We start from the raw sequence: 25,399 nt of genomic DNA on the forward strand, positions 1-25,399 counted from the left end.
GGTGATCTAATATAGACCCTTTAATGTGACTTATAACCTGTGCAATTCAATTGAAAACTCTGTTAGGGGAAAAATATAAAAAATAAAAAACGTACAATAAGTTAGTTACATAAGTGTGCACACCCTTAAACTAATACTTTCCTGAAGCACCTTTTGAGTTAATTACAGCATTCAGTCTTCTTGGGTACACACACCTGCCATCAATTAAAGAGACTCTGATTAACTCCAAATAAAGTTCAGCTGTCCTAGTAGGGTTTTTCTCATATCTACTCACTTGCCTGCTACAGCAAAAGCCATAGTTTGCAGAGAGCTTACAAAGCATCAAAGGGATCTCATTGTTGAAAGGTATCAGTCAGGAGAAGAGTACAAAAACATTTCCACAGCATTGGATATACCATGGAACACAGTGAAGACAGTCATCAAAAAGTGGAGAAGATATGGGACAGCAGTGACATTGCAAAGAACTGGATGCCCCTCCAAAACTGATGAAAAGCCAAGACGAAAACTGGTCAGGGAGGCTGCCAAGAGACCTACAGCAACACTGAAGGAGCTGCAGGAATTTCTGGCAAGTACTGGTTGTGTACTACATCTGACAACAATCTCCTGTATTTTCCATATGTCTGGACTATGGGGTAGAGTTGCAAGACAGAAGCCTTTTCTTACATGGAAAAACATCCAGGCCCGGCTAAAACTTGCAATGCAATACAGCAAGTCTCCCAAAAGCTTGTGGGAAAATGTGTTCTGGTCTGATGAGACCAAGGTTGAACTTTCTGGCCACAATTCCAAAAAGTATTTTGGCACAAAAACAACACTTTGCATCACCAAAAGAACACCATTCCCACAGTGGAGCCTGGTGGTGGCCGTATCATGCTTTGGGGATGCTTTTCTTCAGCTGGAACTGGGGCTTTAGTTAAGGTGGAGGAAATTATGAACATTTCCAAATACCAGTCACTTTTGGCCCAAAACCTTCAGCTGTCTGCTAGAAAGATGAAGATGAAGAGGAATTTCACCTTTCAACACGACAATGACCCCAAGCATACATCCAAATCAATGAAAGAATGGCTTCAACAAAAGAAAATTAAAGTTAAAGTTTTGGAATGGCCCAGCCAGAGTCCATACCTAAATCCAATAGAAAATCCATGGGGTGACTTGAAGAGGGCTGTGCACAAGAGATTCCCTCACAATCTGACAGATTTGGAGCGCTTTTGCAAGGAAGAGTGGGCAAATACTGCCAAATCAAGATGCGGCATGGTGATAGACTCCTATCCAAGAAGACTGAATGCTGTAATTAAATCAAAAGGTGCTTCAACAAAGTATTAGTTTAAGGGTGTGCGCACTTATGCAACCAGCTTATTGTACGTATTTTATTTTTTAATAGTTTTTTTCCCTGTAATAGATTTGTTTGTATTTCAATTGAATTGTACAAGTTGTATGTCACATTAAAGGTAGGAAATGTTTTGAAATGATTTATTGTGGTCTCATTGTTTTATATCAGGAGTGTGTACACTTATTATATCCTGTGTGTGTGTGTGTGTGTGTGTGTGTGTGTGTGTGTGTGTGTGTGTGTGTGTGTGTGTGTGTATAATATATATATATATACATATTATATATATATATATATATGTATATATATATATATAAACAGAGAGAGATTAGATGTATATAGATAATATATATATATATATATATATATATATATATATATATATATATAGCTAGTTATGTAAATAAAAATGTATAAATATGACAGTGTAAAGCACGGCTATCATAAAATAAAAGCTTTAATTCGATACAGGAAAGCGCTTTCACGACATAAATGTGGCTTCTTCAGTCCATCTAATATTGAAACAATGTTTCATCACAACATTTATATAGCAAACATAAATAAAGTTTTATCCAGTAAAATTACACTCACTTGAGTATTTTTATTACTGCCAACAGTCCGTTTACCCATGGGTTGATTTGTGTTGTTTGTTAGTTATATAAATAGATATGTACACACGTGTGTGTGTGTGTGTGTGTGTGTGTGTGTGTGTGTGTGTATATATATATATGTATACATATATATATATATATATATATATATATATATATTTATATATAGAGAGAGAGATATATACATATAAAAAAAAAATATATATATATATATATATATATATATATATGTGTGTGTGTGTGTGTGTATAGATATATAGGTTCATAGGTGTGTACTAGGCTAACGGCCCTGGAGCCTATATAAGCCTAGCCCAACAAGATTCCCTGGCATCATGCCGCCTAAAGTTAGATCCCAGTGCCCTTGTCAAGCAAGGCCACTGAAGTGATCCCCGGGGTGAACTTCTATTGCTCATCCACTCATCAAGATTTCTCTTAGAGGGCCAGTGAAGTGCTCTGCTTGACGAGAATGGGAAATTTGTTCGAGAGTATGGTAAGTCTCTGGGTTAGGAACCTGTCCCTCCAACATGTTCTGTTTATTGTGGTAATGAGGTTTAGGTCCCTGGAGCGTGTGGCACGGAGGGATTGGGATTTGTTTAGGTGTAGCATGTCTAGCAGCTCTGGGTCAGCCATGGCTTTGTAAGTCAAGCAGAGATCACCTCTACGTAGGAGATGAGAGACAGAGTGTAGCTGGAGTTTTTGAGTCTCTCCGTATAGGGCATGTATCTAACGCCCAAGATCCTCTTGGTGAGAAATTTGTGTGGCCTTTCCAGTTGTTGTAGATGTCTAGTGAGATACATACCAAATGGGGCATTGTATTCTATAATAGGTCTAATGAGGGACGAGTAGAGAGGGATTATGACCTCTTTCTTCATGGATGAGACACCTTTTGTAATGAGATATGCCACATAGAAGGACTTTCTTACTACAGTGGCAATGTGGTTATCAAAGGAGAGGTTGCTGTCAACCTGTGTCCCCAGGTCTCTTATCACACCTTTGGTGTTTAGTGGACTACCGCCTATGTGGTAGTTCATGGGCACCGAATTTTTCCCAAAGGGAATGATGATCCACTTTTTGGCATTGAGCTTAAGGCATGGATGTTCGTGTTATACTGCTGCAGTCATTACACTTGGGTTATCCTGCCGTTAGGCGGTCTCTCATCGGCCTGAGTTCCAAAGTCTTGGTCCGGCATCGGTTGCTGTCGCTTTCTCCCTGACGTCAGTGCGACAAGGGTATATAAGATGCAGCCGACGCCATTTTCTTCAGTCTTTCTTGCCGCACGGTGCCCGAAGCAAAAGCAGTTCGCAAGTGCCGGTCGGCCAACTCCTGAACCATTGGGGAAACTTTTTCTTGCCTCAGACCTATGTCAGTAAAAGTTAATAACTGTATTTCTTGTGGGAAGCAAATACCTCATAAGGATTTCCATTCTTATTGTATCCCATGCCTAGGCCCAGACCACAACGTCACAGGTTGTCGGTTTTGTGCTAGGTTTAACAAGCGCACTATTAAACGTCTGTTTGATTTTGCCCAACATTATTTTGGCAGAAAATTCAGTTATACCATGCCGTCGGAACTACCGACGACCGGAACACACACAAAAAACGCAAAGACAAGGACAGGCATCCGAGGCCCAACACTGACGAAGCCTCTTTTAGGCCAGTCGCCGGTTCTCTGGTTTTCAGCGAGGCGCCTTCGCAGCCCCTGACGACCGCTTCTTTAGAACCTCAGGCCGCCTCTGACTCCCACGTGGAGATGGCTGGGTCTTCGGACACACCAGATTTACAGCCTACCGAGACTAACCCTTCAGAGGGATCCAGAGTAGCTGAGCAACCCATAGCTTCAGTGGGTGTTTTCAGACCTACTCAGTTAACCATTAAATCTTCTGCAACGTCTAAAACTTTAAAAACAAAGAAACAAATTCAACATTCACCAGGACAGGCCTCCATGCCTAAGAAACAAATGCTCAAAATGGCCGAAGACTTAATCACTCTGATCAGGGGGTCTCATCCCCCTCCTGATAAAAGGCCTAGACAGGATGCAGACTATGACTCATCCAACCAGGTATCCATCTCTTCAGATTCATCCTGTGACCTAGGATACTCTTTACCCCCCCTATGAGGATTCTGATGCTGAGGAATCAGTTCCTTCAGCCTCTCCGCCAGAGGACTACTCCTTTGGGGAAACCTTGCATACCATGAGGGAGCATTTCCATTGGGAGGGCCAGGATTATTCAGAGTCCAAGAAAAGGCTCAGAGATTTCCTTTTATTACCTCAACACAGACCCCTTGCTATTCTGCCAGTGTTAGATATTGTGGATGATGTGTATACTGAATCCAGTTTAAATCCTGATTCTTTACCTCCTGCTCCAGTTAATCCAGACAGATACTACAGAGTCCCTGACTCTCACAAATTTCTGTATAAAAGCCCTGCTGCTGACCCTGAAACTATTTCTCAGGGCCCCAAAGGGGTAAAGACCTCCTCAGCAAAGAATCCAGTCCCCTCTGACAGAGATTCCAGAGCATTAGACAGATGGGGAAGATAGTATACACATCTGCAACTTTAGCAATGAGGGCCTTAAATTACCAGTTTCACATGCTAAAATATCAGCAATATTTGATGTCTCAGTTGAAACAAAAAATGATTCCAAATTCAGATCCTCCTAATTATAAAGAAATGCAGGATTTATTGCATGCAGCTGAACAAGTGGGAAAACATACTTTGCAATGTGGTTTTGATTCATTAGAGGCCCCCTGTAGAGCAGCAGATGTTCGTGTTACACTGCTGCAGTCATTACACTTGGGTTATCCTGCCGTCAGGTGGTCCCTCAGTCGGCCTGAGTTCCAAAGTCGTGGTCCGGCGTCTGTTGCTGTCGCTTCTTCCCTGACGTCAGTGCGACAGGGGTATATAAGATGCAGCCGACGCCATTTTCTTCAGACTTTCTTACCGCGCGGTGCCCGAAGCAAAAGCAGTTCGCAAGTGCCGGTCGGCCGACTCCTTAGATTTTTATTCCGAATCCAGAACTGAAGTCTTCTACAATGCTAAGTACCCCGTTGGGGAAACTTTTTCTTGCCTCAGACCGATGTCAGTAAAAGTTAATAACTGTATTTCTTGTGGGACGCAAATACCTCATAAGGATTTCCATTCCTATTGTATCCCATGCCTTGGCTGAGACCATGACGTCACTGGTTGTTGGTTTTGTGCTAGGTTTAACAAGCGCACTATTAAATGTCGGTTTGATTTTGCCCGACATTACTTTGGCAGAAAATTCAATTACACCCTGCCATCGGAACTTCCAACGACTGGAATACATAAAAAGCGCAAAGACAAGGATAGGCATCCGAGGCCCAAAACTGATGACGAAGCCTCTTCTAGGCCAGTCGCCGGTTCTCCGGTTTTCAGCGAGGCGCCTTTGCAGCCCCTGACAACCGCTTCTGCAGAACCACAGGCCACCACCGACTCCCATGTGGAGATGGCTGGGCCTTCGGACACACAAGTTTTTCAGCCTACAGAAATTAATCCTTCAGAGGGATCTGGAGTAGTTGAACAACCCGCAGCTTCAGAGGGTGTTTTCAGACCTACTCAGTTAAGCATTAAACCCTCTGCTAAGTCTAAACCTTCTTTAAAAACAAAGAAACAAATACAGCATTCTCCAGGACAGGCCTCCATGCCTAAGAAACAAATACTCAAAATGGCCGAAGACCTAATCACTCTGATCAGGGGGTCCCATCCCCCTCCTGATAAAAGGCCTAGACAGGATGCAGACTATGACTCATCCGACCAGGTTGTCCATCTCTTCAGATTCCTCCTCAGACCTAGGATATTCTTTACCCCCTTATGAGGATTCTGATGCTGAGGAATCTATTCCATCAGCCTCTCCGCCTGAGGACTACTTTGGGGAAACCTTACATACCATGAGGGAGCATTTCCATTGGGAAGGCCAGGATTACTCCGAATCCAAGAAAAGGCTCAGAGACTTCCTTTTATTACCTCAACACCCTTGCTATTCCGCCAGTGTTAGATATTGTGGATGATGTGTATACTGAATCCAGCTTAAATCCTGATTCTTTACCTCCAGCCCCAGTTAAGCCTGACAGATACTACAGAGTCCCTGACTCTCACAAATTTCTATATAAAAGCCCTGTTGCTGACCCTGAAACTATTTCTCAGGGACCCAAAGGGGTTAAAGCCTCATCGGCAAAGAATCCAGTTCCCTCTGACAGAGATTCCAGAGCATTAGACAGATGGGGGAAGAAAGTATGTACATCTGCATCTTTAGCAATGAGAGCCTTAAATTGCCAGTTTCACATGCTAAAATATCAACATTTTTTTGATGTCTCAGTTGAAACAAAAAATGCTTCCAGATTCAGATCCTCCTAATTTTAAAGAAATGCAGGATTTATTGCATGCAGCTGAACAAGTGGGAAAACATACTTTGCAATGTGGTTTTGATTCTTTAGAGGCCTCCTGTAGAGCAGCAGTTACAGGCTCTGTCATTAGTAGACATGCTTGGTTAAAAGAACGTACGTTACCAGATCATGTTAAAACAAAATTATTGGATGCACCTTTGCAGCAGGATGTTTTATTTGGAGTTAAGGCAGAAGAGGTACTAAAGAAAATGGAGGATAACGCAAAATCTATGCAAACGGTGAAGGATTTCTTACAGGGTCAGCCTCCTCGTTTTAGCAGAAATTGGCCAACAAAGAATTGGTCCTTTCCAGTTAGACAGACCTCAAAGGGGCAGATACAGACGTCCAAGAGGTAGAGGTCAATCACAAGGTCCTTACAGGCCTCGACAATGGGGTGCATCACCCCAGAAAGAAGGGGAAGACTGGCCTCAAATCTTACAAAAAACAGCCCCAATGACTTCCCACTACAGCTGCCAAACACTTCTCTCTTGGCAGCCCCCTTGGGAGGAAACTGGCACTTTTCTGTCACAATTGGCATATGATCACCAAAGACAAATGGGTTCTCAACATTGTATCTCAAGGTTACAGGTTCCACTTTCACACTCTGCCAAGACTAAAAGGAATGCCAAATCTGCCATCAAGTCAATGGGCAGAGGCTCAAAGACGAATTACAGCACTCATGGACATGAGAGCTATTCAAAAGGTACCAACACAGGAGCAAGGACAATGATTTTACTCAAGACTCTTTCTGGTTCCCAGAAAGGATAAAGCCTGGAGGCCCATTTTGGATCTTTCTTCTCTAAACACTTACTCCAAAATTCAAAATGTTGACACTACAGCAGCTTTTTCCCATGCTGGGCAAGAAAGCTTGGCTCGTAACTTTGGACCTCAAGGAGGCATACCTGCATGTCCCTATCAGACAAAACTGCAGAAGATACCTCAGATTAATAGCTGGTTCAATGCACTACAAATTCTCTGCACTGTCCTTTGGCTTATCTACTGCGCCCAAGGTCTTCACAAAGTGCCTGGCACCAGTAATTGCATTTTGCAGACAGAAAAGAATTCAAATTTACCCGTACCTGGACGACTGCCTGATTCAAGCAGAGAGCAAGGACATTCTTCTAAAGCATCTGGCGTTTGTAAAAAAGTTAAGTTGCCTAGGGTACACAGTAAATGAAAAGAAGTCAAAACTAGTGCCCTCATAAGAGATAATATTCCTGGGTGCCAGCTTGAACACAACAGCCCAGATGGCTTATCTCACGCCAGACAAGGACAACTGACTCAATATTTTCAATTGATGGCAACAAAGACCCAACTCCCTGCAAGAAAAATTCTGCAGGCCTTGGGTTACATGGCATCTTGCATACTACTAATTCCATATGTCAGACTGCATATGAGGAAACTACAATGGTACCGAAAGAGTGTCTGGTCTCAACACTGTCAAAGTTTGGAAACAGTAATACCACTAATTCCTTGCCTTCAACAGGAGTTTCGATAGTGGGCTCAAGCTTGTCACCTCAACAAGGGACAGCCTTTTACTCAACCCACAGCCAGGCAAACACTGACAACAGATGCATCGGATTACGCCTGGGGAGCACACATGGCAGGAAAATGTATTCAGGGCAAGTGGCCCGCAGAACAAAGGCATCTTCACATCAATCAAAAAGAGATGCTAGCTGTACAAAATGCCCTTATAGCTTTCAAGGACCTGTTGCATCCAGGACAACTACTACTAAAGACAGACAACACCACAGTTATGTGGTATATAAACAAGCAAGGGGGCACTCACTCCTACCCCCTTTGCAGACAAGCCATGACCTTGTGAAACACAGCTCTAACCTGTCAAGTTCATCTGCAAGCACAATTCCTGCCAGGAGAGAAAAACACACTGGCAGATGACTTAAGCAGAAACATCATGGATCCACACGAGTGGAAATTGAATCCACAAATATTCAGAAAGATAACATAAAAATGGTGGAGCCCGGACATAGATCTGTTTGCATACCCAATGAACTGCCAGCTACAGAAATTCTGCATAAGGACTTACCTCCCACAAGCATGGAAAGTGGATGCCCTCTCATTCAACTGGAAAACCTACAAGTATATGCTTTCCCACCACTACCTCTCCTTCCAAAGGTACTCATAAAAGCCAGGCAAGAAAAGCCAAAGATGATCCTGATTGCCCCAGACTGGCCACGCCAGCACTGGTACCCAATCTTAAAGAACTTAGCACAAGGTCCACCCTGGATTTTGCCTCAAATCCCACATCTTTTGACCCAGCACAACAATCAGATAATTTACAGCCAGCTAAAGACTTTAAACCTGGCTGCATGGCAGATTCCTTAGTCAAGCAAACAATGCCTCACTCCAAAGCTGTTATGGATGTCATTCTGGAGGCCAGAAGGCCTAGCACCAGGAAAGCCTATTCGGATAAATGGAAGAGATTCTGTGCCTGGAACCAGGCTCACAGCCTTGACCCTCTTGTCCCAAGTATTCCTCAGATACTACAATATTTAACTGAGATGCTGGACAAAGGCCTCTCCTTTTCATCCATCAAGATCCACGCCTCTGCCATCTCTGCTCATTACAACACGGACCCACCTATTTTTTCTAATCCTTTGCTAAAACAGTACCTCAGAGGGGCTAAAAACATGAGACCGCCCCGTAGAGCACCAACTCCAACTTGGGACCTCAACTTCGTGTTGGAAAAATTAACTTTACCTCCTTTTGAGCCAGCTAACTCAGCTGATTTAAAATATGTCTCTTGGAAAACTGCTCTGCTCCTGGCAATAACCTCAGCATGAAGAGTTTCAGAATTATAAGCACTAATGGCAGTGGAACCTTTCATCATTTTCCACCAAGACAGGGTGTCTTTAAGAACAAACCCTACTGTTATGCCAAAGGTGGTATCAAGTGTGGCTCTAAACCAAACTATTCACTTGCCAACTTTTTATCCAAACCCATAGAATAAAGGGGAGAGACTTCTGCATTCTTTGGATATACACAGGCAGTTACGCTTCTACTTGGGCAAAACCAAAGCTTTCAGGAAAACTGAGCAATTGTTTGTCGCATATGCTGCAGGAGCACAGGGAAAAGCCATTTAAAAACAGACCATTTCAAAATGGATAGGACACTGTATACGTTTCTGCTATACACACCATGGGAAAACTGTACCCAACAGCATTAGGTCTCATTCTACCAGGGCAACTGCCTACCTCAGAGGAGTACCTACCAAGGACATTTTGGAAGCAGCAACTTGGAGTTCTGTACATACCTTTACCAAGCATTACCATCTGCCTCTTTGTTCTAAATCCAGAGCTGGCTTTGCCACTGCAGTGCTGCAGGGCCTTATAGCCACCCCTAATGCCTTATAGAACCAGCCACCCTACCTCAGCTTTGGGATTCTACCCAAGTGTAATGACTGCAGCAGTGTAACACGATGAACATAGTACAGTTTTGTACCTACCATAAATGTAGATGTTCTAGTGTATACACTGCTGCAGTCCAGGTTACCCTCCCTCCTTACCCTCTTACTTGCTAGTACATACCTAAGTCTTCTACCCTTTACTACCTATGGGGAGTATTTGCTGGTAACTGAAATTTTTTAATTGCTTTTCATATGTATGTTTTATTAGCAATTTGCATTGCCTAGCTTTTTGGGTGCACCTGACATCTTCTGCAAGAAAAACTGAAGAAAATGGCGTTGGCTGCATCTTGTATACCCCTGTTGCACCAACGTCAGGGAGGAAGTGACAGCAACCGACGCCGGACCAAGACTTTGGAACTCAGGCCGACTGAGGGACCGCCTGACGGCAGGATAACCCAAGTGTAATGATTGCAGCAGTGTATACACTCGAACATCTACATTTATGGTAGGTACAAAACTGTACTTTCTGGCACTAGTCGTTGGTGTCAGTGAGGCCTTTTTGTAGAATGTCTACATTAGTTGGAGAATCAATAATGGCTCCCAGTTTGCAATCATCTGTGAACTTGGTCAGCCAGAGTCCCTTTGTGTTGGCTTGAACTTCAAAGAAGTAGAAACCAAACAGGAGAGGACCTAGGACCTATCCCTGTGGGACACCACTTGTAACTGGTTGGTAGTCAGATTAGGAGTCCGCTACTTTGACAGTGTTGGTTCAGTCAGTGAGCCAGTTGGCAGCCCATCTTATGACATAGGGGTTTATGCCTAGTTCAGTGAGTCTATGATTCCTGAGTAAGGGATGGTGTCATAGGCCTTGGCAAGATCTAGGTAGGCTGTGTGAACTACCTTGCCCTCATCCACAGCTCTGGTGACAGACTCGAAGAAGTCTATCAGGTTGAGCAGGCATGGTCTACCTTTCACAAACTCAAACGGCGTGGGGTCCAGAGTTTGGAGATTCCCTGTGTCCTTATTTATAAGGTCCATGATGATGCGCTCCATAGCCTTACATATCCAACTCGTCAAACTAATGGGGTGGTAGTTCCCAGGGCCTGTAGTCGCTCCCCCTTTGTGGAGTGGGATGACTGTAGCAGTGTGCCTTTCAGTAGGAACAAAGCCTGAAATGAGGCTGTGATTGGACAGGGTAATCAGGTGAGTTTGCCAGTTCACTTTGTAATTCATGCAAAATACAGCCTCGGATATTATCAGGTCCCATGGAAGCTGTATTCTTGGCTTTGGACAGGCTAACAAGGGAGTTTTTCCAGTCTTGGGAATTCACCCTTTTCTGCAACAGTTTTTTCCTTTTGTTGTAGAGTTTGTTTATGGTGGGTGACCACCAGATTGGCTTCCTTTTTTTGGAGGAGACCGTCTTGGTTCTGTTTGGTATGGCCCGTTCCATGCACTTGTTTATGTGCTCATACAGTGCATTGGTGTATGATTCAGCAGTCATGCACCTATTTTCCATTTGCATGGGTGTTGTGAAGTTAGACACCTCTGTTTTTAGAAGTCTAAAATTAACTTTGGAGAAGTTTTTTACGGTGGTTTCCTTTGGGGTGGTGAGGGTGGGATGTGGATATCCATGGTGATTAGCTTGTGGTCAGATCTGACCAGGGAGGAGTTAATTACTGGTGTAGAGCAACGTTCGCCCATGTTAGTAATGACCAGGTCAAGGATGTTTCTACCCCTGGTAGGGATAAGAATGAGTTGGTCCAGGGCGTTGGAATTAATGAATTCCAGAAAACGTTGAGCAAGTGTGTTGGTACATGAGTAATTTTCCCAATTAATGGAGGGATAGTTAATCTCCCAGTAGAAGGGTATTGGGTTGTACCCTGATATTTTCCAGTGTGTTTAGGAATGTGGAATTGAGTCTTGGGACATGGTGGGGAATCTATAGCAGGCTACAACCTGGATTGCAGTTTTACCCAGTGTTAGTTGTACCTGAAGTATCTCTGATGCGTTTTAGTGGGCTACTAGTCTGGAGGTGTGCATATCCTTTATGAATATGGAGACACCACCGCCTTTAGTGCTTCGGTCCAGGTTTAGGGGCCAAAAGGTGTGGTATGAATTATAGCCTGGTAGTGCTGGGGTGTTCTCCGGAGCCTTGAACCAGGTCTTGGTCAATGCACAGATGTCGATGTTCTCCATTTTAAGGAGTGCTTTGAACAAGTGCATTTTGAGATTTAGACTTCTAGCGTTGAGTAGCATAACCTTCAGATTTAATTTGCTTGTAGCAGTTATGGTGGCAATTGTTCAGGAGTGTTCAGGACATTGCTTAAAAAAGGCACTATAGGGGTGGCAAGAGCCTTGGCCAGTATCCGGAATCCCTGGGGTGACAGGTGCATGCCATCTCTGGCGAAGCATCGAGGTCTGTCTATCATGTCATCCCAGGCAGACAGATGTTGGATATCCTTAGACTGAAACCAGAAACTTCGCCAATTGTTGAAGTCAGTCGTTTTCTGCTTGTATCATTCTGGGTGACAGTAGGATGCTACTCGGAGTTAGGGTCATACCTGCATGGGCTACAAAATCTGAGAGCTCCTTGGTTTCATTTCATGTAGTCCAGTGAGGTACGTCTCAGGTCATTCACACCAACATGGACAATGACAGAGTCGTATTTGTATCTGTTGTGGAGTGACCGAAGTGCATGCGTTATGTGGCGGATCCTGGCAGCTGACTGTAACTTTCTCCTTATTCAACCTAGTGAGTGATAGAGACATCAGTGTGCCTTGCTATTGAGTCACCTATGACTAGTGTATTGGGTAATTTGTTTTGCCTTATGGGCTGTGGTTGAGTGGCACACTGTGTATGTGAGCTATGTGTCTCATGGTTTGTGCTGGGATGTGGTGGTTGTTTGCGTTTCTGCCTCAGAGGTCTCTGGGCAGATTTATATTGAGAGCCTCCGCAAAAGTAGGAGTGTGTTTTGTGTTACTATGTGAGGGTTGTGGTGGTGTAACTTCTGAAGGGCTATGTGTTGTTGAATGTGGTGTGATTCTCCTCTTGACTGGCTAATCCAGTCTTGGCTGGAGAGTGCTTGGCTTCCAATTTGGCTATATATGTGCATTTCTTACAATTCATAGTGTTGGGAGGTAAGAGGAGAGTGTTGTCTGTGTACATGAGGCAGTTGCTACATTGCCTCTGGATGCCCAAGTTCACCAGGTTGACAGGAGAAAGCACAGGGAACTGACCTTTAGACATGCCTGGATATGAGCTCAATATATTAAGTACTGAAGCCTTTTACAGGAAAAATGTCACTCAGTGTCTTGAGTCTGTACAGGGCACTGCCAAACACTCGAGAGGAAACCAATATGTAGACCCTGAAAAATGTAATATATACATATATATATATGTATATATATATATGGTTACCTATCATTTCATCGAAAGTTCATTTCATCTAAAGTTCATTTCATCTAAAGTTCATTACATTGAAAAGCATTTGCCCCCTTCCCCAATGTTGTGCGACCCTGGAGTTGATATATATAGTTAGGAGGGGTGTGCGGGCCACCTAAAATGCTTTTCGATGTAATGAACTTTAGATGAAATGAACTTTAGATGAAATGAACTTTCGATGAAATGATAGGTAACCATATATATATATATATATATATATATATATATATATATATATATATATATATATACACATATATATATATATATATATATATATATATATATATATATATACATATACATATATATATATACATACGTACATACATGCACACACACACACACACACACACACACACACATATAATATGTATGTATATATAAATAGATGCAAATATATGTGTGTGTGTGTCTCTATATATCTATTTATAATGGGGAGAGAGAGAGATCTGTAGAGATAGATATGTCTTTTCCATCCATTCCTCAACTGATGGATCTCATATCTGACTTTGGCCACTTTTTTCCAGACTTGGGATCTATAGCTCAATCTCCTCCCCTTACCCATAATCCCCTACATTACTTCATATCTCATTTGCCGCTTACAGAGTACAGATTCTTTGGCCTAGGCTTAATTTCAAATAAGTGCGTCTTCATTTTCTTAGGCTCCTCCTTTTTGATGTTGTGGTAGTCTACTTTTAGTGTGGATCTTTCAACTTTGACATACTTTAAAAATATTCTCTATTCCTCCTCCTTGCCTTTACTGTATGTTTATTTCCATATTCTTACTAGTTGATAGCGGGTAGTTGTTACTGTTGTTGATATAGATAGACACACTCAATTTTTGTCAGTGTATTCTTTTTACCATTGTTAGTTATGCATATCTTTGACTTTCCTTCCTTCTACTGTTTAGTGATTGTTGGGCAAAAATACTGGTTTTAAGAAGTGTATGGCTCATATCCACAAAATGCCGGACTCTGATTCATATCTTAAGTGTGTATATTGTTTGGAGCAGCACATCTGGAGGAAGTTTGTTTGATCTGGACGGCCTTTGATCACAGAGCCATGATTGGACATTGCAATAAGTTTTCTTAAGGGTTGTTTACCTTCAGGAGAATCTTCAAAATCTGTATCTGGAATGACCCCATTTGGGAAATAGTCCTCTGAGAAACCCAAGAGGGACAGTAGTAACTGTCCCAAACAAAAGAGCTGAAGAAGCGATCCCCTGACCTCTGTCCTTCATCAGTGTTATCTTCAGCTCCAACTACCAAGCTTTTCCAAGCCTTTGGATCCTATAACTGCCCTGAGATTTGATTCTGATACGATCCAAGACTCTTCCTTTACCAGAGCCTGAGTTTTCCCCGGATTTAGTCCCTCCTAGACTGTGTTCATCCATTCTTTAGGAGAAACCTATACAGAACTTCAAGGCCATCTTCCACATCATCTTCCTTAAGGTCTATTAGGTCTACTAGAAGCTTAACAGAAGCATATGTTGCTAGAATAATGAAGTTCCTCAAGACTCTAATTCATTTGGGATGTCTCCTGTGTGTTTCCCATCAAACCCATGAGGTTTGGTCCTGCTCCCTTACCTATGGCTACTTCTACCCCAATCTGACCTTTGGGTTCAGGGTTACAAGTTCTTGTGAGTTGTCCATGTCAGATCTTAATTTGTGGTCATCTTCAACTCTGGCATCTTCTCTTATCCAACTGGCTCTGATTTTGTCAGAGTTGGACAGATCTCGGAGCCAAAGCTTTGGTGCAAAGTCTGAGGGTAAAAGTTTGACTTTGAAGCTGTTGGATCTAGCCCTTCCCCTCGGAGCTTTGGCACTAATATAGCTCAGCTCTGGCTTTGGTTTTGGAGTATTGTCATACCCTTTCTCTGGCTTTGTCTAGTATAAACCCCCCTTGGGTTGTAGACCGGAATCCAGAACTTTTGTTTCATCCATCTGGAATGCCTCGTCCAGACATTTGAGCCCTAAATCTAACTGCACGGTTTCTCCCCTTCCAGTGTTGCGTAGTTAGTCCAGACTTTCTTCCCAAGTGGTGCATATTCTTACTTCTTCCCAGGCATATTATTTCTTCCCAGAAGCCTTCCTTTAGGAAATTTTACAAAAGCAAATGGAAGAAATTTTACATTTGGGCTTCACAGAGAAATTTAGATCCCTTTTCAGCTCCAGTGTCAGCAGTACTAAATTTCCTTTCTTCCATAACCGTGCTAGTTATTCAGCTATCAAAGTTTAGCTAGCAGAGATTTCAAACTTCCATATTGGAGAGAATCACACTTCCTTAGCCTTACTCAAGTTGTGTAAAGCTTTCCAAAGAGTTGTCTTCTTTCCTAGTCGTATTTCAAGGAGGTGCAAGATCCTTGAATGGGGCTACAAGCTCCTTTTGTACCTGCTGCCAAGTTTGTTTGTCTCTTTCGGCTTTTCCCGGTTAGGGGTCGCCACAGCGGAACTCCGGTCCGCTAATGATTGGTAGTGGATTTTTACGTACCGGGTTACCAGCCCTGACGCACAACCTTCAACGAAGGCACGCCCCATTCACGTATGCCTCCACACAGAAGACGCTCTAGCTGAGAATCGAACAGGACAACGTCTTGCTATGAGGCGACAAAGCTACCGCAGCACCACCACTGCAGTCATTTTGTACCTGCTGCCAAGGTGGGCTTAAAATTTCTGAGTTGGAAAACCATTTTCCTGGTACCAGTTACTTCATTTAAAAGGATATCTAAGCTCCAAGCCCGGTCTTTTCAACCTCCTTATATTTTCTTTCACAAGGACAGGGTTTCTTTACACACCAACCTCTCTTTTTGCCTAAAGTAGCTACACAGACTTCACTCAATCAAAATGCTAGTCTACCAGTCTTCTTTCCAAAATTTTCAAATAAAGGAGAATACATGCTCTATTTATTGGATGTGCAAAGACAAATTACATTTTTACTTTCATTGAACTAAACCTTTCAAGAAGTCAGACCAATTTGTTTCATTTTCTAAAGTCAGGATTGGTCAAGGCATTTCAAAGGTTATCTTAGACAGATGGCTGACCAGCTGCATCTTTGTACCTAGGAACCATCCTTGGAGAGAGAAGGATTCTGATGTCTCTTTCTCTGCATGTCCCAAACATTTTGTATTCCAAGTTGTTCACCCTTATGTGCATCCCTTGGATCACTACCATGTCTTAGTCATATTTGTTAGGTGGAAGTGCCTTAAAGGGCCCTTTGGATGTCCAAGATCCTGGCACCTGAAAGACAGCTCACTATCACCCTATGTTTTGTCCAGCTTAGTAAGAGAAGAGTCAATGTGCATGACTATAGAGTCATTGATCACTAAAACATTTTTATTTGTGGAGTGGTCTGGTGTACTGGATTTGAGATTTTAGAATTCTTGGTGAATCTGTTGAAAAGTGTGTCTGAAAGTGATGTGATGCATTTTCTGTGAGACCTAGTCTTCATGGGTGTAGGAAGCTTTGGCAGTGTTTTTTTTTTGTACAGCCTCAGTGCATGACATTTTAGTGTGGGTTGGTGTAGTGTATGGGAGTTGTGTATGATGCTCACAGTCCATGTTTTGTGTGAGAGTCATGCCTTTCTTTTTGTTACATATTCGCATCTCTCTAGCAGAATTTCCATGTTAAGTGTTTGTTGTATGAGGGTATAAGGCAGTTACTGAACTGCCTAGGGATACCAAGTACTATGAGGCTAGCAACAAAAAAGGAAACAAGCTGGCGAACCTTCAGTCTTGGTCCAGAGATTTTGAGAATTAATTGGGATTACACAGAATACTATATGTAGTTAATGAGATAGTAAGTGGGCTGTACTGTGGAGGAATGTAGCTGTTTAGATTCTTATGGAAGGTTTGCAGTGAGTTAGTATGTGAATAAATTATGTAAATTAGGTTTAATTGGTTAGGGGTATACTGTCTTATTAAAATAAAGTATTTTAGATTAAGTTGCAACTTTGAAACTGGACTGTGCAAAGGCACTAAGCTGTTGTAGAATATGAGGTATATGGAGCAGTTGTGGGCAGTGTACGGCAGCTGTGGGCTGCTAGAAGCAATTTGGAGGATATATGGTATACCGTGTGGCCCATAGTGCAACTGCGGGTAGCTGGCAGCACTTGTATCAGTTGTCACATTAAGTAATAGGATGAGTGAGCGGTAGGGGGTATCAAGACAGTGAGGATTAAGTTGCCTGTGCCTGTACAGTTCTTGTCCCACAGCAATATTTGCAGGGTCACGCAAATGCAGGCATTTTATAGTAACACTAAGAAAAGCTGAAAAATTTCAAATGAGCATGCTGGCAAATAAATGACACACTTGAAGGTTTTGCAGCATTATGAGGTCTAGAAATGGTAAATAATTAAGTAGGTGGATGGTATAAATACCAACATATTACTTTTTTTCTGTCTTTCAAGTTGCACCTTTTTTTCTCTTTTCTGTTTTGGCTGATAATGTGAAGGAGGCTCCAGTGCTGACTGATGTGAACACTCCTCTGATAGGCCTACTTAATTTTCCGCTATATTGCATTGAAAAAGTTGCATTTTTATATGAAAAAAATACCATATTTCTTTATGCTTTGTCTTGTCTATGCTTTTCTGAACACCATCTCTGAGATGTCTTCCTCTTCTACCCATTATTCTTGACTATCTCCTTCTAAGAAACATGTTGCTTCTGTGTACCAATTTGGCTCATAGTACATGGCTAAATGCATGCCCATATGACTACTTCATAGTGGGTATCAGGAAGACCCTGTGTCTTGGGTAGCATTTCTTGTCTTGAATTTTTAATTGGACTCCTTGCCTAAACTGGCTGCATGTAGAATTTTAGCAGTAGTGATTTGTGAAGCTACACTTGAGTATTTTAATTTCTGGTAAGTTTGTGCTCTAGATTTTAGAGAAGTTGATTTTGAGCGGACTGTATTAACGAATGTACCTACATTGATGCTGAACACATATTTTCAAGTGTTTTGAGAGTTCCCATGTTCTGGGAGAGAGGTGTGGTGGGGGGGGGGGTCTGTATTGTGTTCCATGGCCTTGCTGTGAATTACAATAAAGTCTTGTGTTTCTCTTCTTGTAGGATACAAACCACTCGTTATGTTTAAGTGATCTGAGTTTAATTTCTACTGACTCTGAGCTTAGAGAAAACTGCACGGTAAGTTGCATTTTGCTGCCAACACAAGATTGTCTTGTGGTTTGTGACTATACATATCTGTTCTCTGCTTCTGTGTGGCTTACCTATCCACACAAATATAGCTTAAGTGGTTGTCTTGGTCACAAAGTAAGTGGGAGAAAGGTAATTACATTGTAATATTTGTCCATTTAGCCATATTTTCCATGTTTTAGAGAAGGGCATAACTAGAATGTACACTAGGCAGCACAGCTGAAATACTTAAAAGAAGTTATGAAGCTGTTTACATTTTCTGTAGATCATGTCACTCGTAATCTTTCATTTAGTACAAGGAAATGCATCTTAACCAGTGCAGATAGTAGTGAGAATAAGTCATTTTATTAAGCATATGACTTCCTAATATTTAAGGTTGAAATTCATCTGATATTAGGAACCCTAAGGGAATATCTGATAGTTTTCTTTTGCTTCCACTCCAGTTTGGCATTTTGAACAATAATTTGAAATGTTAATTGAAAAAGTTTTTTTTTTTGTTTTTTTTTAAGATTGTTGATCATATGACAATTTTGTATATCCAAAATTATTGTTTAGATCTGCTGAAGTCTTTAAATAGTTTGCAACTAAGTTGAGATGAAAGAACTTAACATAATTTTCTGACAACAAGCAAGGTTTCTTATGTAATGAGATTACAGCACAACATATGTGTAAACTATATAACAGCAGTATAGCAACAAGGACAACATAGCCAACGACCAATGAGTATTAACAAGGATATAAGCAAATATATTGAAGTTGTCAGTACCATGAGGGCATAAATAATTAAAGCTGTCCTCATATTGATAGGCCTGGCTAAAACTGAATGGTATTACTAACCTGAAAGAGAAGCAGATATCCTTAAACTGTTGTAAACATGTACATAATACTCACCAAGATTGGCTTGTGTGCTTATCTTCTGGAAAGGTACGAAACTTGTCCAAAATACAGAAGCATGTTGAGGGAATATGCCTGTGTCTTTGCCACAATAGAGATATGACTAAAGCCTGAAATAAAAGAAATGAAATACTACCCCCTGATTATATTTGGCTCAATAGAACACACAAAAAAACAGGAGGAATAGCTATCTTCTTCTTCCGGCTTTTCCCTGTTATGGGTCGCAACAGCGGAATACCTGTACATTCTTGACTGACAGTAGAGTTTTACAGTGTCGAGTTGCCAGCCCGGTATAGTTACGGTAGAACTGTGTATAGTGAGTTAGTTCTACTACAAACATTCTGTAGATTTTGTTGTGATTAATGCATCATATCATATTGCCCCATGGGGCGTGGGTATGTTGGAAGTGTCCTCAGGTGGTTTCTAATGTATAGTCTCATGCCCCTATGAGATTCGTAACCTTATGAGCAAAACAACACTGCAGATGATGAATACATAGCCAAGCAAGATTTCATAGCTCCTCCTGTTTTGATCTTTTCTGCTTTTCCACCCTTAGTACTACCCTGCTTTTGCTGCACATACTTTTCTACACTTTGCACCTCCTTGGCCCCTGGGGCAGCCTTGAGTTTGCACTAGTTGTAGTGTCTCTGTCCAATACAGGTAAATAAAATTCTGTCTTTGAGTCACTAGCACAGTTACCACAGAATTGTGTTGTATTTTTATTATGTTTATATTAAGCATTATTTAGTTAGTAGAGATGCAGAAGCACAGAGAAATGTGCTCCCAGATATGCTTTAGAGAAGAGGGTATAGTCCGGTCATGTTCTATGTCTTTAATCAGAACTCCATTGGCAAATAATTATTGGCATTATATCATGTTTCTCTTTCAGTCTCATGAACAGGAACTGAGCACAATCTCACCAGTCACCATATTTGAGTCCATGTTTCAAAGTCCAGATGCTGCAGGTCAAGATCAGGAAGCAGGTATGACACAAATACAAGGTATGTATAACAAAGACTTGAAGTAGATATGGACTAATTGAGAGTTCAAAATGTTCATTACCAGCACCATCTAACTGGTTTCTGCATTATTCCATAAACAAAAACATAAGACATCATTACCAAATAAAGTAAATAAATGTTCTTTATATTGATCACTGCTGTAGTAGCCTAAGCTTATATGGGTTATATCTTGTATAGGAAATAACAGACAGAACTTCTAAAGTGTCAGAGCTTCTTCTATACTCCCATATGAGTCAGCCCAAGATGAGCTGACTAACAAGATAGATCTGGGCACCAGGCCCTTCATAGCTTTCCTGCCATTGAGAAGACCACTGTTCTGCAGGCTTTCAAGGATCGACAGTTGGTGAACACTCCTGCTGGGCAGATAAGTTCCCATTGGGGGAGTCCTTCCACTCTATTTTTAAACTTGTTTCACCTACCTTTTCCTTAGCTTAAAAGTACTTTCTCCTCATAATAAAAGGTATTTGCCTTGACTGTTTCATGACTTTTTATGTACTTTTAATGGGAGTACACTTTTCTTCTTTCATGGTTTAAAAGTTGTTTAAACTCCTTACCCTACCCCAAAAAGTAAAATAAAGCACTTTTTACTGTGTTGCTGATTAAGGAGAAAGTCCCCCTGTTAATTGTCTATACAGTGGAGATAAGAAGTGTACACACCCCTGTTTAAAATGCCATTTTTTTTGTGATATAAAAAAATTAGACCACAATAAATCATTTCAAAACATTTCCCAATTTTAATGTGACCTATAACCTGTACAATTCAATTGAAAAACAAATCTGTTAGGGGAAAAAATATAAAAATAAACATACAATAAGCTGGTTGCATAAGTGTGCACACCCTTAAACTAATACTTTGTTGAAACACCTTTTGCTTTAATCACAGCATTTAGTGTTCTTGGGTGCAAACCTGCCATCAATTAAAGAGACTGATTAACCCCAAATAAAGTTCAGCTATCCTAGTAGGATTTTCCTGGCATTTACTCAGTTGCCTGCTACAGCAAAAGCCATGGTTCGCAGAGAGCTTACAAAGCATCAAAGGGATCTCATTGTTGAAAGGTATCAATCAGGAGAAGGGTACAACAAAATTTCCACAGCATTAGCTATACCGTGGAACACAGTGGAGACATTCATCAAAAAGTGGAGAAAATATGGGACAACAGTGACATTGCAAAGAAGAACTGGACATCCCTCCAAAATTGATGAAAAGACGAGACAAAAACTGGTCAGGGAGGCTGCCAAGAGACCTACAGCAACACTGAAGAAGCTGCAGGAATTTCTGGAAATTACTGGTTGTGTACTCCATGTGACAACAATCTCCCGTATTCTCTGTATGTCTGGTCCTATAGGGTAGGGTTACAGAAAAGCATCCAGGCACGGCTAAAATTTGCAAAACAATATATCAAGTCTCCCAAAAGTATGTGGGAAATGTGTTATGGTCTGATGAGACCAAGGTTGAACTTTATGGCCAGAATTCCAAAAGGTACATTTGGCACAAAAACACTTTGCATCACCAAAGGAACACCATCCCCACGTTGAAGCATGGTGGTGGCAGTTTCATGCTTTGGGGATGCTTTTTGTCAGCTGGAACTGGGGCTTTAGTCAAGGTGGAGGGAATTATGAACAGTTCCAAATACCAGTCACTTTTGGCCCAAACCATCAGGCGTCTACTAGAAGGCTGAAGATGAAGAAGAATTTCACCTTTCAGCACGGCATTGACCCCAAGCATATATCCAAATCAACAAAAGAATGGCTTCACCAGAAGAAAATTAAAGTTTTGCAATGGCCCAGCCAGAGCCCAGACCTAAATCCAATAGAAAATCTGTGAGGTGACCCAAAGAGGGCTGTGCAAAAAAGATGCCCTTGCAATCTTGACAGATTTGGAGCACTTTTGCAAATATTACCAAGTCAAGATGTGCCATGCTGATAGACTCCTACCCAAGAGAAGATTGAATGCTGTAATTAAATCAAAAGGTGCTTCAATAAAGTATTAGTTTAAGGGTGTGCACACTTCTGCAACCAGCTTATTGTACATTTTTATTTTATTTTTTTATATTTTTTCCCTTTACAGATTTGTTTGTTATACAATTGAATTGTACAGGTTATATGTCACATTAAAGGTGGCAAAAGTTTTGAAATGATTTATTGTGGTCTCATTTTTTTATATCACAAAAACCTGGCATTTTAACAGAAGTATGTACACTTTTTATATCCACTGTAAGTGTTGCCAAAGATTAAGCTTTCTTCAGCTCCAGAGGGGATGTCATCCAAGCAGCCATAGGGTTTGGTTTCCTCTCATCAAAATCCTGGCAACGAGTGCACTTTTTAAGTCATTAGCTCCTCATCTTGGGCAAGGGACTTGGAAATAATGTCACTGTGTGGTTTACTATGCTTCCTTGTGGTTGTGCACACTTACCGTGCACTTTTTGAGGAAAGCTACAATGTTCTGAGCTTGGTGAGCCAAATGCACCCCACAAGACTGTCCCTGAGCATCACCACTCCTCCTGTGAGGGACTGCAGCATAAGTCAGCCCTATTCTACCATCTTCATTCAAAGGTAAAGTTACTGCAGAATAAGCCCTATTCTACCATCTTCATTTTAAGGTAGAGGGACTGCAGCATAAGACAGCCCTATTCTACCATCTTCATTCAAAGGTAGGCATGTTCACCCTTCTAGTATCAACTCTAGCACATGGTTTTGGTGCTGGTTGAACATGGGTCACCTAGGTAGTAGTCAAGGCTTTACGGCTCTAGGCTAACAGAGTTGGCCGTCTGAGTTCATTTTTAAATTTGTGCTGCCAGCAAAGTAGACTGAAACCTGCTTCTGTTCTAGCTAGTGACAAAAGAATGAAAACATAATTAAAGAACGGTTATAGTATATGTGCATTTTGTAATTTGTTTGCTTACTGTTTGCAGATATTATGGAAAACTTCAGCAATGATCAGCAGCCCGCAACTGTTGCACAGTGTCTTAGAGATCCAAGTTCATTATTGTCTGCCCCTATTCTACAGTCCAATGTCCCAGATCCTTCTCAGCAAGTTTCTTCTCTTTCTGCATCTTCCTCACCTCCACCTGCTGCTGCTGTTTCATCTGGTGAAGAAAGGTCGCACCTTACAGTGTTTAAAACCTCCCCTGGCATTTTGCAAACTCCAGAAGTGCCTATTCCTTCATCCCAATTTGTAGCCACTCAGACAGAATTTATTCAGCACACCCAGTCACAGCAACCTGTCATACAAGGACTTTCAGTAGCAGCTGGGACGAACATTTCTGCAGTCCCCGCAAGTACTGAATCTCTACCAACAATGGTGCAGACTGTGCCTTTAGCTGCTAACTCTGTTTTGACAAGTAACCCTGGAATTACAATTATACCAACTCCAAATACTGCAATCCTTCAACCTAACCTGGTAGTGGCAGAGCAAAACCTGCAATGGCTTCTGAATGGTGGTAGCACTTCTCAGCAAACTCAAGACCAAACGGTAAGTGTTATAAAGCTCTGCCTCACACATTTTGTTTGCAGTTTGTATTATTTTATGCCATGTAAAGAACAATGACTGACATTTTTTTCTAGCAATATCATTTGATTTGTCATTGTATGCTACACTTGAAAAGCAATTGATTTTTCAGAGGTGGCTCAGAAATGCGTGTTTGGGTGCTGTGTTAATTATTCCTTTAATACTAATGTTCTGCAGTCACTGTTTACTGAACTTAGCTATATGAAAGCTTGATTTGTTTCCCTTTTTCAAAGAATTTGCCTTTTTTTCTACTTTACTGTATTTGCTAAAATTGGAGTGGCTGTGAAAGTAAATTGACTTGGTGACAGGCTATTCGGCTCTTAAATTATCTTTACTTCCTGAAGAAGACAGGAGAAAAACCTCTGAAGCCTTTCCTCTTGGTAACAGTTTTATAGATGTTTGCCTCAGAAAGTGTAATTTAAGAAGCAGTATTTCCACGCAGTTTATTGTGCTACTTGTTTTTGTAAGATTTCATAGCTTTTGGAATTTTCAGTGGTTCACTACTGTGTTTATTTTCTTTGTTTTTTAAATGACATAGTTCTCAAAATGTCAGAAGGTTTCTATGTTTTAAAATGCTTAAACTGATTATTTTTTTGTGTTCAGCCCAGTGATTCAGGAGCAGGACATTGTCTGTGCTGATTGAAGTTCATTGAGTACGCCGATGGAAAGAAAGCCTTTTCAAGAGGAATGATATAGTGCCTGTGGCCAGCTATTCTTCCTCTGAAGGGAAGGGGATGGGGGTGGGATTAGTCTGCCACAGTGTCCTGGTCATTGTCTAAAAAAGGCTAACTTGGATATTTGTAAACAGGTCAGAGTCTTAAGGTAGTACGAGCATTTGACCGTATGTGGGTGCGGTTGCTTGCATTTTCCAGAGTGAAACATTTCACATTGAGTGCTAGCAGGAACAAATGGCTACACATGTGAGAAAAACATAGACCAAGATGTAGTAAGATAGTATTGACTGGGACTGCTCATTGGTTATCTGCGCTCATGGCTTTCAAAAGTAGTTGCTGAAAGGCTAGAAGTACCTTCTCTCTCAGAGGTATGTGGTGTGCGTGCTATTAGTGGGGGAGCAGACTGATAGATTAGTGGACTGGCAGTGATTCGAGATATGTCCTCTCTTCTGAAAATGCATTTATTTTATATATTTTAATTGGTTTTGTTTATTTGTTAGGAAAAGAAAATCTGCATAGCTGGTTGATAAAACTGTGGAGTTGCGTCATAGTTGTTCACTTAGGGTGTTTTAAAGTTGTTTTATGGTATTTATGCACTACAGAAAGTTTGCTTACTGTCATGAAACTGTTTTGATTATCAGAGAATTGGAAGCCTTGTCATAGACGATTAACAAATATTGTGTCAGTTGTTTGTGCCCAAGTTGAAGCCCAGGAGTCATAACTTTTGAAGTATAGGTGAGGATTCAGAGTAGGGTCTGAGCTTGTGACCTTTGAGCTTCACAGCTCCAACTTCATGTTAATACTGTTACTGTTGTAAGGATGTAGATTTTGCAGTAGACTGACCTGCAGAGTCAGCACTTAGTCACAGATCTCTGGTGTCAGACCCCATTTCTTAGGCACAGGAGTGGTGGATCCCAGATGATGATCTTACTAAATAAAGCTTTATTAGTAGATCTACTTGAGCAAAGCAGAACTCCATGTTTCCTCACTTGTTCAGCATACA

General features: G+C 41.4%; 1 protein-coding gene across 2 annotated transcripts in view; it reads left to right on the forward strand.

Annotated features, from left to right (window-relative positions):
- Nucleotides 1-25,399, forward strand: part of MTF1 (metal regulatory transcription factor 1) — a gene marked incomplete at its 5' end in the record, with an annotated part of 172,966 nt that overhangs the window by 112,358 nt on the left and 35,209 nt on the right. Inside the window, 3 exon segments of one of the 2 annotated variants that reach the window (XM_044083572.1) lie at nucleotides 18,215-18,289; nucleotides 20,082-20,193; nucleotides 23,127-23,686. In XM_044083572.1, the coding sequence (XP_043939507.1) occupies nucleotides 18,215-18,289; nucleotides 20,082-20,193; nucleotides 23,127-23,686 (747 nt within the window). 2 annotated transcript variants of the gene reach the window in all.

This window comes from Protopterus annectens, chromosome 1.part1, assembly GCF_019279795.1.
Source record: "Protopterus annectens isolate FY-2018-M chromosome 1.part1, PAN1.0, whole genome shotgun sequence".
NCBI classification, from domain to species: domain Eukaryota; kingdom Metazoa; phylum Chordata; order Ceratodontiformes; family Protopteridae; genus Protopterus; species Protopterus annectens.